Raw genomic sequence first — 15,141 nt, 5'->3', positions numbered from 1 at the left:
CCCTCTGTAGCAGCACTTTTCTAACTCTGGCCACCTTTCCTCCCCATATGAACGATGTAAAAATTACTTCAATCTCTCTGAAACATGCCTTTGGCAGGAAAATCATCAGGCATTGTAAAATAAACCGAAATCGTGGCAACACGTTCATTTTAACCACCTGTACCCCACCTGCCAGTGACAGAGGGAGACCATCCCACCTTGCCAGATCAGCTTTATTCTAGACTTATTATTACTTTAATTTCAAAGCAAGCACAAGTTCCCTAAACTCAGTTCCCCAGTAATCTGCAGGGTTTCTTCCTAGAGAGTTTTAGACTTTTTGCCTGCACTGTCTGATATACACGCACTAACTGACGGAAGAGCCCATCTCTCTTTTTTTTGTCTGTATCTGGCCACCTGTCACTAGGCAACAGCAGAGTAATTTTTTATTTTGTGCTTTTTTAAAAATCTTCTCTAAACTACTAACCCCCTGATAGCTTATCTCTTCACTTTGAGTTGTTAAAGCACGTTAAAAATGCATGTATACAAACAGGGCCCCAGATCAGCTGGCACCCAACTCTCAAAAAAAAACTCTCAATGAGACCAGGTCCAGGTTTCACCTTTTCTAGCATACAAATATAAAATATGAATTAAACTTAAAAGCTACACATCATTCTTAACACACTGATGCCATGAGTGAGGGAAGACCAAAGTAAAACCTTTGCAGAGAAGTCCTCAACTGTTTGTATAATGCAGAAGTAGAATTTTAACCTGTTGCCCTTCTGCTACTCCCTTTTTTTAAGAAAATATTTTGAGGCATTTATAGTTTTAACATTTTTAACATTCTAAACAGAGAGTTCCAACACACGCAAAAACCCCACAATAGCACACCAAACTCCCCCCTTCCCTGAACCCTAACTACCCAAACATTAGTTTCCCTGCCCTTGTACGTCACTTCCATGCCTCCCCTTCTGCCCCCGCCCCCCCGCTGACAGTCAATTTTCCTTTAAGAAGTTGATGAACGGCTGCCGCCTCCGAGCGAACCCCTGTAGTGAACCCCTTAAGGTGAACTTGATTTTCTCTAGCATAAGAAACCCTGCCATGTCACTGGCCCAAACACCCGACTATGGATGCTTCAAGTCCCTCCATCCCAGCAAAATCCAATATTGCCATCTCTGGACTTGGGAGTCACCCTCCGTTCCAGTACCTCTGACATGACATCTGAAAATCCCTGCCAAAATCCCCTCCACCTCGGACACGCCCAAAACATATGTACATTGTTCGCAAGACTCCCCCCACAGCGCCCACACCTGTCCTCCACCTCCTCAGAAAACCTGCTCATCTGGGTGACAGTCATGTGAGCCCTGTGGACCACCTTAAACTGGATCAGGCTAAGTCTGGCACATGATGAGGATGCATTGACTCTCCTCAGGGCCTTCTCCCACAACCTGACTTCCAACTCCCCTCCCAGTTCTTCCTCCCACTTCCTCTTCACCTCCCCAATTGGGACCCCTTCCCACTCCATCAGTTCCTTATATATTCCCGAGACCCACCACAGCCAACTCCTGTTTTAGACAACACCTTATCCTGCCGTCTCCTTAGTGGGAGGCAAGGGAAACTCACCTCTGCCTTTGAACAAAATCCTGAACCTGCAGGTACCTGAACCCGTTCTCACCCGGCAACTTGCATTCCTCCACCTAGCTCCTCCAAGCTCGGGAAGCTCTCCTCAATGAAGAGAACCCAAATATTTCAATCACTGCCCGCTGACACCTCCTGAAGCCCACATCGAGCCCCCCCCCCAAGAGCAAATTGGTGATTGTCACAGATTAGTGACCACACCGACAGCCCCTCCAGTCTCATGTGCTTCCTCCATTGCCCCCACACTCTCAGGGTTGCCACTACCACTGGGCGTGTGGAGTACTGTGCCAGCGAGAAAGGCAGAGGTGCCGTGAACAAAGCCTTCAGACTCATGCCCTTGCAATATGCCACCTCCACTCGCTTCCACACTGACCCGATCCCCACTACCCATTTCCTAACCATCGATATATTAGCTGCCCAGTAGTAATTAATAAAGTTCGGAAGGACCAAGCCCGGGCCCCCGTTCAAGAAGGACCTTCTTCACCCTCTGGACTCTCCTGGCCCATATAAAACCCGAGATCGCCACATTCATCTTCCTAAAAAATGCCTTGGGGATGAAAATTGGAAGACACTGAAACACGAACAGCAATCTCAGGAGGACTGTCATTTTCACAGTCAGTACCCTCCCTGCCAGTGACAGCGGGAGCACGTCCCATCTACGGTAATCCCCTTTCATTTGCTCAATCATCCTGCCTAAATGTAGTATATGTAGCTGACACCAGCCCCATGCTACTTGAACCCTGCCACCAGTTAAAACAGCAACTCCCTCAGAGGTGTGTGTGTGTGTGTGTGTGTGTGTGTGTGTGTCTATCCATGTCGTGAGTTCGATGGAGGGTAACACCCCTATAGAACCACAGAATATTTTACCAATATGTTCAAAATGGTGGGTGAAGGTGTGTTTGTGTTCTCCCCATCCCCCTACCCCTCCTCCCGCCACCCCGAGCAAGACAGTGCTCATTACGACCGAGCCCTCGTGCTGGCGAACCCCCACGTGCGGTTATTGTCAAGCTTCATAACTGTAAGATGAACGGGCAGGTCCTTCGCTGGGAGATAAAATGGGAAGGCCACTTCGTTCAGTTATATAATTTCTTCAGAAACTCTGTTTAATTCTCCTTTCTACTTGGAGGTTATTATATGTTTTGAGGTTCAGGGGTTTTTACATTGTTGATTTGCATAAAATATGAAGTTATTATTGGATTTTGCGTGTGTTGTACTTTTTCTTCTCCTGTTTGATTGCATTGTGAATTTTATAAGCGTTAAAGTTTCTCTTTAAGTAGATGGTTGATTGGAGAGACTCCCAACTAAGGATAAGGTTAGCTGATGGGAGGTACAAGAATGGGTATGTTGCAGCTCCTAGTTGCAAACACTATGCAAATAGGATCTTAGAATATAGTTTTGGTAGGATTATGTTATGTAGAGATTTGGAGATAAGGAATTGTTGGATAATGGGTGTTGTTGGATTAGGCAGGGATAGAGGAAGTGAGGACGTTAAAGTTAGTTGTTCGACTGTCCACTACTCTGTCTGGTCATTGGACTGGGCTTGGCTGCTGTCCTGAGTGGATTTCTTCACCTTGGCTACCTGCTTTCTTCAGAGGTTATGGCTGACCCTGCTGTGGGGGGTGGTGAAAGATCTCCACTTCGCCTCGTAACCAAGTATGTTAGAGATTTAAATGGTCCAGTGAAACGGGCAAGGGTCTTTGCTCACCTTAAAGGTCTAAATTCTGGTGTAGTATTCTTACAGGAAACCCATCTGCATGTGAAGGACCAGATAAGGCTGCACAAAAATAGGGTGGGACAAGTCTTTAATTCAGGCTTTAACGGTAGGGCTAGAAACACAGCAATATTAACCCATACAAAAGTACAATTTTCCCCCTTTGGATTATGGATGACCCCAATGGCTATTATATTATTGTCTGTGGTTCACTGGAAAACATCCCGGTTATTTTAGTAAACATTTTCCCTCAACTGGGATGACCCAAATCTTGTAAACTCACTGGTGAACCTACTCCCTGACTTAAATTTGCATTGAATAATTCTAGGAGGTGACCTGAACTGTGTTTTGGACCTTAAATTGGACCATTCCATGCCAAAATCTCTGACCCTAAATGGGATGCTCAGGGCACTAACATTTATGCAACAGACTGATGGAGTTGATCCATGGCGTTTCTGCATCCAAGCAGTAAATAATTTTCCCTTTTTTTTCCACATGTTCACTGTGCCTAATCCCGAATTGATTTTTTTTTTTACTGTCAAGTCCCTTCTCCCTTCAGTGGTGGCCACTGAATTCTCGGCAATTGTCATCTCTGACCATGCACCTCATTTTGTTGATTTTCAGTTTGATTTTGGCCCTTCCAAACAGCCACCTTGGAGACTAGATACCACTTTGATGTTTAATCATAAATTTTGTGAGCATTTGTCTGCTGCTATAGCAGACATTAAGCTCAATAAATCAGTCAGTAACTCCCTCGACACTCTGGGAAATACTAAAGGCCATCAAAGGGAGAAAATTATCTCCTATAAAGCTCATGTTATGAAAGTAGAGTCGAACGACAAAGGCTGATGGACTCCATTTTGGAAGTTGACCGTAAATACTCACTTACCCCAAAACAAGATCTACTCGGGCACGGAAAAAATTTACAGCTCCGATTTGAATTGATAAAGATTGTCTGGGTGGTTAACAGTGAGGTTGAGTGTCTTGGGTTAACAGAAAGATATAGATGGGATGGTCAAATGGGCAGAAAAGTGGCTGATGGAATTTAATTGTGAAAAGTGTGAGACGATACACTTTTGAAGGAGCAATGTGACAAAGAAGTATTCAATGAATGCCATGACACTGAAGTTCTGAGGAACAAAAGGACCTTGGTGTATTTGTCCATAGACCCCTGAAGGCAAATGGGCAGGTTAATAGGGTGGTGAAAAAGGCACATGAGACACTTGTCTTTATCAATCAAGGCAGCTGGAATACTGTGTGCGTTTCTGGGTGCCACGTTATAGGAAGGATGTGATTGCACTGGAGGGGGTGCAGAGGCAATTCACGCGGATGTTGAATGTGATGAAACATTTAAGTTATGAAGAGAGGTTGTTTTTGGTGGAGCAGAGAAGTTTGAGGGGCATGGATAGGGTCGCTAGGCATTAGCTGTTCCCCTTAGTTGAAGAATCAGTTACAAGGGGGACAAAAGTTCAAGGTGAGGCGGGAGATTTGAGGAATCTTTTTTTACCCAGAGGGTGGTGACAGTCTGGAATGCAGTGCCTTGGTGGGTGGGAGTGGCAGGTTGCTTCATGTCATTTGAAAAGTACCTGGTTGAGTACTTGGCAATTCAAGGCTATGGGCCAAATGCTGGCAGATGGGTCAGGTTGGCAGTCATGTGTTTTTCATATGTCGGTGCTTACTAACACCTTCTAGGAACATGGGGAGAAGGCGGGGTGTCGTCTTGTGCATTAACTCAAGAAGATCACTTTGGTTTCGAACAAGGGAAGTGACTTGGTTTCAGCTCCTCTCCAGGTTAATGCAGCTTTCAGTTCGTAGTGAGCTATATGAGTCCAAGCCACCTCCAAACACTTTTTGTATGAAGAGTTTTCTAGATGGTCTACACATCCCGGCCATTGGGGAAGGCAGGAGATGGAAAGGTATCTGTTGGGATGGAGTGGAGCACCGGCTATCATTCTACGCAGACGATCTACTTCTGTATATTACAGACCTGCCCCCTCAGTAAATAACATAATGAGGGTACTCACAACATTTGGTACCTTCTGTAATAATCTTTATTAGTGTCACAAGTAGGCTTACATTAACACAGCAATGAGGTTACTGTGAAAATCCCCTTGTCGCCAAACTCCAGCGCCTGTTTGGGTACAGATGGAGAATTCAGAATGTCCAATTCACCTAACAAGCACATCTTTCAGTACTTGTGCAAGAAAACCAGGGCACCCGGAGAAAATCCAATGCAGACACGGGGAGAGCATGCTGACTCCACACAGACAGTGACCCAAGCTGGGAATCGAACTTGGGTGCCTGGCTGTGAAGCAACAGTGCTACCCACTGTGCTACCTTCTCGGGTTACAAATTACAGCGACTAAAAAAGTGACTGTTTTCCAGTGAACCCACCTGCCAGAAAAGCTCAATTTAGTTAATTGCCGTTTCATCTCTCGCCCTCTAATTACTGATTCCCTGGGGATCCACGTGGCCCATAACTTGACATTACTTTACAAACTGAACTAGTCAAGCCTCATCCGTAATGTTGAAGCGGACCTGGAGAGGTAGAGTAATCTTACTTTATCTCTTGCAGATAAGCAATTAAGCTGAATGTGCTTCCAAGATGTCTATTTTAATTTCTATGTACCACCCCCCCCCCCCCCCCCCCCCCCCCCCCCAATGTTTTTGCCCAAATCATTTTTTATTACAGTTAACAAATTGATTTTACCTTTTATCTGGGCGGGAGAGTGTCCCAGAGTCCATGAAGATGAGTGGGTTCTTTCGAGATGTGGAGAACAAGTGTGGTCGCTGCTCACCTTACACCAACTGACCACACTCGCATGCTTGTCCTAAACTTGCTAGCTATTTTGTTTCCTTTTTTGATACAATACCTAAGATTTTATGCGTCACCCTTGAACCTTGCCCACTGGTAGCAATGTTTTGGGGTCTTGGACTCACCATCATTCCATTCGGGATGGGGGCAGACGTTCTTCCTTGTGCCTCTTTGATAGCCAGGAGGCTTGTATTGCTCAGTTGAAGATCTCCCACACTATCTAAAACATCCGCATTGTTGGAGGATATGATGACATTCCTATATCTGGAGAAGATCAAATATGTTATTAGGGGCTTGGTGGGGAGGTTCTACCAGAAGTGGCAGCTATTCATCTCGTTCTTTAAGGAACTGGACACATTCAGTGGGTAAGGGAGTTAGATTGTAATGGGGATAGTTTGTTTTATTTAAAAAGACCGTTGTATATGTATTTCATTTTTCTGATTCTTTAATTTATATATTCTGTATACTTGCCTGCTAATATGGTTGTTATTGTTTGTTTTTGAAAACTCATATTTTTTTACTCTGGAGTGGAACCCCACCCTTCTAACTCAGGAGCTCCAATGGTGAAGCAACTGCGAATTGGAGAGCATGCCATAGAACGCTCTTTAAAAATCTTGTAGGAATTAGAACATTTCTCACAATGGACTACAAGTAGTAGAAAAGATATGAAAAATATCCAATTAATTTGAAAACTCGGTTGCAGTCACATCAGAAATATAGGGGAACAGGGCCTGTCTGTTGCAAGTCTTTCCTCTAGCAGTCATTTCCTACAGAAAATTGGAACGAGATGGCAAAAAGGAAATGGCACATACCAAAGATTAGCTATTAGTATAGGTGGAAACTGTTAAATTATATATTTGCTATGTATGCTGCATGCCATTATTTGGTTGCTATTTTAAAATGAATAAGTTGAATTAGTGAACAAAGTAGTTTCATGCATATGCTAATAACCAAATGGTATGGCCAATGTGTGAACCTATTAAGGTCTAAGCATGTAATATAGCACTGGTAGATATCACAGGTCCACCATTTCTGGCCTCGCCTGACATACTTACACCAGCATTTTCAGCAGCAACCATGGATACCAATTTGGAACAAATTGAGAAGGCAATTGAGAAGCAAAATGCATTATGACGGAGATGCCTACAGATTCAGTCTTCTATCACCACATCAAACAGTCAGGATTCAGACCACATATGGCCATGACCAGCTGGCAGTGGTACACACTAAAGCCCCACAACTGAACAGTAAATGGTAACCAAATACGGTTCCCACTATGTATGCAATCGCTTTCGCCTTCCACAAGTAGTAGAACCAGCACCAACAGATAACATAGCTCCTAAATCATCTGGCCTATGGCATCAGCCCTCCTGCACCTGGTAAACACACAGATGAAACGTCCCTTGTTGCTAATGGTGTGGACAGTGGCCACAGAAAGACAACAACACCACCAACCGGTGTATTGAAATCTACTATGCGATTTAAATGTAGTCTCGTATACACTTTGAACTCAGTAGAAATTTAAGTCTCGGGTGCGAAATTAAATCTTTTATAGTGTCTATTGAATATAATTGAGACTTTGAGATCTTTCTGTGGTTACAAATCAAATGTTCTCAATAAAGCCCTTGCCAGCAGAAGATTTTAAGAGATATAATCGACTTAATAGTTTACAAACAGATTTAACTTTCAAAATACAGTAATGGTTTCTTGCTCAAAGCAAAAACAGCTTGCGCAGACTTTAAGAGTTAGAGTGGAAATATGAAAGTACTAAATAAGGATAGCGAGTAGTTAGGTAAAAGGTACAGTGTGATCCTGGGTGGAAAATGGCTGCCCGGACCTCTATCTTTAAAGAAAATGTTATCAGTCTGACTCCAACTGTCCCTACCCCTGTAATGTGCTAATTGGCTTGTGTCATGTGAGAGTACCTTTAAGAAATGGCTGTTATACATGGGTGTGTATATAAATGTGTAGTGAGAGTACCTTTAAGAAATGGCTGTTTATAACTGCAGTGATGTCAGAGTTGGTGGAGCTGGGCTGTCTGTCAGCTTTTTACTTTCACTTTAGGCTTTTGCTGCAGGATGGGTTTGGTTTCATTTTAGTTTTGGAGAAGCTGCAATCACAGCAGGATGTGTGTGAATCTTCAAGCTTATGCATGTTCATTTGCTGATTTCAACGTGGTAACTGTTGTCAGTAGTGAGGTTAAGCCTGATGTCTTCTGTTTTGAAGGTTTTTTAAGTCTTAGAACATAGCACAGAACAGGCCCTTCGGCCCTCGATGTTGTGCCGAGCAATGAACACCCCACGCATCCACCCTATACCCGTAACCCAACAACCCCCCCCTTAACCTTACTTTTTTTAGGACACTACGGGCAATTTATCATGGCCAATCCACCTAACCCACACATCTTTGGACTGTGGGAGGAAACCGGAGCACTCGGCGGAAACCCACGCACACACGGGGAGGACGTGCAGACTCCGCACAGACAGTGACACAGCCGGGAATCGAACCTGGGACCCTGGAGCTGTGAAGCATTTATGCTAACCACCATGCTACCGTGCTGCCCAAATGCTACCGTGCTGCCCAACATCTTATGGATGTTAAAAGGAAAGCTTAAAGGATTAATTAGTGTTGTAGTCTTTGGGGGTTGTATTTGAATTGATGGTTGCTAAGATATTCACTATGTTTTAAAAAGGTTAATTTGAGTTCAAAGAATAAACATTGTTTTGCATTAAAAAGTACATTTCCATTTCTGCTGTACCACACTTGTGGAGTGGGCTGTGTGCTCCCCATACCACAATCTATTAAAAGTTGTGGGTCAGGTGAACTCCATGATACACTTTGGGGTTCTCTAAACCCTAGCCCATAATACTTGGATGAATCTCAAATGCATTTGATTGGATGGTCAGTTGTCAATCATCAATATCCAACATAGCTGTAGATATGTTGTTTTTTAGATGATTGTCGTGTGTTGGAATGTGACTTATACTTTTAATCGGCTCTGGTTTCTACTAGTTTTTCTGCTGACGGCTATATTATTCATATTCTGAACAATGGTAGATTCATGTTGTCATGGTGCTTATTTTGACCTTGATCAGATTGTGGTAATGAAACTAATTTGAACTTTTGCATGTCTGTTCATTAGAACAATGGACAGTTTATAATGTCAATTTAACCTTTCAGTAAAAATGTTGCATTAGCTTCTAGCTAGCCTGTAGATGTTTCAAATTCTGTGCTTTTGTTACAGCAAGCTGTGTATTTTTGTAATCTAAAGTTATGCTTGAAGTCTTATGGTGAAATCCATTTTAAAATGGATCTCAAACTGGGCTTTAGTATTCACATTAAAATGGCTAAATCAATGACCCTTTTACCGATCAGAAATAGCTGGTTCCCTTCACGGTATAATCGTTCAGGGCACCTGTGCAGGCAGAAGGGAAGATTTCATGACTTTATCAAACTTGGCCTGGGACTCAGTTTTGAATGTCACTATTTATTTCCAACAGAAAGTTGGGGGTGGGGAGAATCCTTGTTGGTGATGAGGAAACCCACAACTTTCTACAAAATTCACTGCAAATCAGTCCCAGTGTAAGGAAAGAGTTTTGTTCCACCAACATGTCGGTTATACAGAGGAAACTGTTGCCAACTCAACATTTAGAAACACAGAAAGAATTCCATCTCTGAACCAACAACATCATTTTCATTCATCTTCAAATTCTTAGTAGAAACAAAACTTTGTTGCTAGAATATATTGGCATGCAGATCTCGGGTAAAACATGATTGAAAATATTATCAAATGACCTTCAAAAATTGTAATGCTTCCATTGTTCATTGCTGTTGTAGGACTGTTGCACTTTTTTAAAAAATGTATATATTTTCAAAGATTTTTCAGCTGAAAAGAATTGCATTGTCTTCCAGATTTTTTGAACAAGCCTTTAGAGAAATATGTGAAGAAATTGCAAGTACCTGTTAGGATTTTACGCATGGAACAGCGCTCTGGATTGATTCGAGCAAGACTGAAAGGAGCAGCAGCTTCTACAGGACAAGTGATCACATTCTTGGATGCACATTGCGAATGCACATTGGGTTGGTTGGAACCACTGCTAGCAAGGATTAAACTGGACAGGTAAAAATAATTTTATATAAAAGCACACTGATTAAAGTTTTGGTTGGGCTTTAAATGTTGACAATGAACAGGTAATCAGAAGATAAAGAATGAACTTGCACTGGACAACAAGGTGAACTTTGTTTGAAGTGCAGGTATTTTGCATACATAAGGGTGTCATGGACAGCTAATTAGATGAATGACCAACTATATTTTTTGTAGATTTGAATACTGACACGGTCGTTATGTTCCTCTTTGAATATGTCCATAAGACCTATGTCATCAACCTGTACCATACACCAGGCCATAGGATTTAACAACACATCCAAATGATGGCATCCTGACCATGTGGCTCTCCCTCAGTACTGCACTAACATGTCAACCTACATTGTGTTCAAATCCTGGAGTGCAGGTTGAACCCACAATCTGGAAAGAGTGTTAATAACTGAGCCAGGCTGACAGCCAATATTCCGTCTAATTTATTTTTTGTTGTGCATCGGCCCTTTTTTTTTTCTCAACTTCACATGTGCAGAAACTAAAGTCACCTGTGCACAGCCTGCATGGGAACTTCTGGGTTGCTGAGCAGCTTGGAGGTAATGATGCTGACTGCTTTTAATCGATAATGTTTTGCATTTAAATTCAGCATTTTATTTTTATTATTTTACTGTTGGCTGTGCATTATTACACAAACCCATTTTAAGGTCCTATTAAAATACTACTAGCAAAAAATAAGTTTCGAAGATAGAAAATCGTATCATATCTCAACAAAATAAGTAATTTTTTTATGTCCGCAAATGACAAAACTAAATAGATAAATTACAGTTAAAGGAACATTTTAATTTCATCTGCATATTTAATAATTCTTTATTCAAACATTCTTCATACCAGTTACTTTGTATGTTGTTTCCTTAGCCTTTTGGGAAGTTTGCTACTCCTGACATCATAATTTCTCAGGTCCTAGAATCAGGCCCCTACAATTCATTACATTTTTAAAAAGGATAGCTATAATGTGCTATGAATTACATACTGACACCTAGTATTTTTTAATACAGTTTTAGTGTTGTTTAGAAACTTAGAAAGAAAGACCATTTGGCCCTTTGAGCCTGCCCACCATTCAATATGATCATGGCAATACTCCAGAGCTCTCCCCATACCCCTTGACGCCTTTAGAGTCAAGAAATCTATCTATTTCCTCCTTGAATATATTCAGATTTGGATTCCACAGCCTTCTGTGGTAGAGAATTTCATAATTTAGATTGGCTGACTGGCAGAAGGCAGAGAATGGAGATAAAGAGATCGTTTTCAGAATGATAGCTGGTGACTAGTGGTGTTCCGCATGGGTCAGTTTTGGGCCCACAATTCATGATATACATTAACTTTCTGGAAGAAGGAACTGAGGGGAATCTCATTGAAAATTACAGAATACTGAGAGTCCTAGATAAAGTGGGTGTGGAGAAGACTAGTAGGAGAGACTAGAGCCCAAGGGCACAACCTCAGACTGAAGGGACGGTCCTTTAAAATTGAGATGTGGAGGAATTTCTTCAGCCAGAGGGTGGTGAATCTGGGGAATTCATTGCCACAGAAGGCTGTGGAGGCCAAATCACTTGATGCCTTTAAGACAGAGATATATAGGTTCTTGATTAATAAGGGGTTGGGGGTTATGGGGCGAAGGCAGGAGAATGGGGATGAGAAACATATCAGCCATGATTAAATGGCAGAGCTGACTCAATGGACTGAATGGTCTAATTCTGCTCCGATGTCTTATGGTCCTATAAGTTCACCACTCTCTGTTTGAGGACATTTCTCCTCATAGTCCGAAATGGCTTACCCAGCATCCTGAGACTGTGACCCCTTGTTCTCAACTGTTCAGCCAGAGATAATGACATCCCTGCATCCAGTCTGTTCAGACCTTTCATAATTTTATGTTTGAATTAGATCCCCTCATTTTTGTAAATTTCAGTGACCTAGGCGACCCAATTTTTCCTCATATGACGATCCTTCTATCCCAGGAATCAGTCTGATGAACTTTCGCCGCACTCCCTCTATGGCAAGTTATCCTTTCTTGGATAAGGAGACCAGAACTGCACACAGTACTCCAGGTATGGTGTCACCAAGGCCTTGTACAGCTGCAGCAAGACATCCTTGCTCCTGTACTTGAGCCCCCTTACAATAGAGGCCAAAATACTATTTGCCTTCTGAACTGCTTGCTGTACCTGATGGCTTGCTTTCAGTTACTGGTGTAGTATGCCACCTGGGTCATGTTTTCTTTTGTTTCTCGTTTTCTCATATTGAAATTGGTATGAACTGACTTTAAAAAGCTTGAACAGATTTGGTAAACCCGTCAGTAAAAAAAAATTTTAGTGCTCAGACACTGGTTTTTCCAGAAATAAATGCTCAAGTTGCAAATTCACAAAATGATATTTCATAAAGTAATAAATCGTTTTTATTTTCTACAGTATTCCATAGGTGGTCCATCCACAAATAAATAGCACTTTGGTCTTGCTTCATCTCTTGGGCTCATGGTGCAAGAGTACAAGGGCAAGAGTACAAAGGCAGAGCACAGTACCTCAACTGAGTTACATGGGAACAGGAGGAGGCCTTTTACTCCCTTGAGCCTGTTCCACCATTCATTGAGATCATGGCTGTTCTGTGGTCTAAAACCACTTCCCCACTTTTTCCTGTATTGTTAAATATATTTGGTTAGCAGAATTCTCTTCTTCTCCAATTTTAAAATTAAAAGTTGTTCAAACATCAGTTGGAATTCCTGAAAAATGTCCTTGGGTTCCACCATTCTTTGTGAAGAAGTTTTTTTAACAGTATACTCCTGAAGACGGGCTCTAATTTTTAGACTTTGGAACCCATTCCTAGTTATCACAATCCTGATTCTAGGAGAAACTAAAATGTGTAATCAGAATTAGCCTGCACAGATGATACTATAATACGGTATATGTTTTATTATATATTTTAATTTGTGTTCAAATCGGGGATCAAAGAACTCTATTAAGTCACATATAATGCATCTGCACAGAACCTGATCCAAAAGACAGTGGGATGGATTCTCCGTTTCTGAGACTAAATGTTGATGTCAACGGAAAATCCTGAACACAATCAATTCTAATGAAAACGGTGCCGGATTTGCAGGGTCTGTGATTGACAGCTGAGGCTGACAAGCCACAGCCGCACATAAATGATTTTCCTCACACACGCACCGTCCCAGTCAACAAGATGGCCAGGTGTCCTGGCTACTGAGGCCATCAGCTACCCACCCTCTGGGCTATATGCATCGGACCGTCTTAACAGTGTTGTTGTATGTGTTTCTCTCACCCCCACCATCCCAAGAGAAGGCTGCGCACAACCACCGGGAATGGGAGAAGACCAGAGGGGGGACCACCAAAACTACAGCCCCTCACCATGGTTGAGCAGAGGGACTTGAAAGTGGCCAGCGGCCCGGAGGAACGGGAGGTCGCTGAGGTGGAGTGCGCCACGGGCGGGGAAGTGACACCCCGCTGAGTTGCAGTTCCCCATGACACATGTGTCGATACACCACCCTCACCCCCACACCACCCTCACCCTCCACCACCAACCTACGCGCCCCCCCCCCCCCCCCCCCCCCCCCCAGCCCGCGGTCTAATTGTGCATGCCGTCTTGCAGGACTTGCCGGAGATGGGGCGGGTCCATCCGGCGGCCCCCAGCCAGTGCCAGAGCCAGTGCCCCCCAATCAGCCGAGCAGTGATGGGAGCCCTCCACCCGAGACTCAAGAGATCCCGGAACTTGGGTTGGAGGATGACGCTGATTTGCCATCACAACTATCTCCAACGCCCTCCTCCAACCCAGAGACACGTACCTCGATTGGGCACTATAGTGAAGAGGCTCCAGGGATGCTACCTGGTGCGCACCACACAGCTGATCCGGTACAACAGGTGGAGATAGGAGCAGTCACTGGCTGATGTGACACAGACCCAAGGGGTGGTGGCACAGTCACAGCATAATGTGGCGCAGCCCCAGACGGAGATGGTCCACTCCCTGTGCTTCATAGCAATGAGCGTGCAGACCCTGGCCGAGACCAGAGCGCGCCTCCAGGACTGGCAGTGCCAGGTAGCGGAGGAGCTGCAGAGGATGGCTCCGCTCGCATCCCCATCCCATGGAGTAGCCCAGGGACCATTGGGCACTCCAAGGGAGGAGGAGGTAATGGGACCTGTGCCGGAACACCACAGAACCTTGGAGGCAACGGGCATAACAGGACACGAGGCCACCTTGGATATCCGAGCAGCGGCCTGGATGTCGCCCCAGAAGATATGTGCCAACGGAGACCGTCGTCGCAGGTCAGGGGTCACAGGAGGCCACCTCCACTCCTGCTATAACATCTGGGGAACGACCAGAAACTTAGACACCAGTTAAGTTGGCATGCATGAAGTCATAGGGGCTAGGCCACAAATCTGTAAAGATTTGTTCACAAACATCTGTTACCACCATTAGAACCTGCCTCGGTGCTCTGTCTGAGGGGTAGGCTGGCCGGGGGGATTGGTGCAGGCCCTGTGGGTGTCCAGTGCTCCCCCCGCCTCCCAACTGTCCCTGCCAACCCAGGGTTTGCTGCAACCTTGCAATGGAATGGCCAGCCCTCATGCTGGGAGCACCAGAGCTCATCGCAAAGCAGGTTGTCATCACCCTCCATTCCATGGGGCAATCCAGGACCCGCACCTCATAGTTCTGCAGGCATGTATCACGGAGGGGCTGGAACTGGGGGGGGGGGGTGTGGGGCTGGGATTTGGTGTCCATGCCCCTGGCCAGCCACCCCCCCCCCCCCCTCCCCAACTGGGAACCTGGAGGCGACCAGAGCGTCCTGTGCGCTTTGGCCCTGGTGCACACATTGTGTGGTTTCCCGTGTCTTCCCAGGCCCCATGT

At 44.2% G+C, this 15,141-nt stretch overlaps 1 protein-coding gene across 3 annotated transcripts in view; it reads left to right on the top strand.

The window, feature by feature from the left end:
- The window catches only part of galnt1 (UDP-N-acetyl-alpha-D-galactosamine:polypeptide N-acetylgalactosaminyltransferase 1), a 226,755-nt gene that overhangs the window by 153,578 nt on the left and 58,036 nt on the right, over positions 1-15,141 (top strand). For all 3 annotated transcript variants that reach the window (XM_038797662.1, XM_038797661.1, XM_038797663.1), the window contains exon 5: positions 10,053-10,260. In XM_038797662.1, coding sequence (XP_038653590.1) covers positions 10,053-10,260 — 208 coding nt within the window. The remainder of the gene's footprint in view (positions 1-10,052; positions 10,261-15,141) is intronic.

This window comes from Scyliorhinus canicula, chromosome 5 (genome assembly GCF_902713615.1).
Source record: "Scyliorhinus canicula chromosome 5, sScyCan1.1, whole genome shotgun sequence".
In the NCBI taxonomy this organism is placed as follows: Eukaryota; Metazoa; Chordata; class Chondrichthyes; order Carcharhiniformes; family Scyliorhinidae; genus Scyliorhinus; species Scyliorhinus canicula.
The sequence above is the reverse complement of the archived record's forward strand: the minus strand, read 5'-3'. Positions and strand labels throughout refer to the sequence as shown.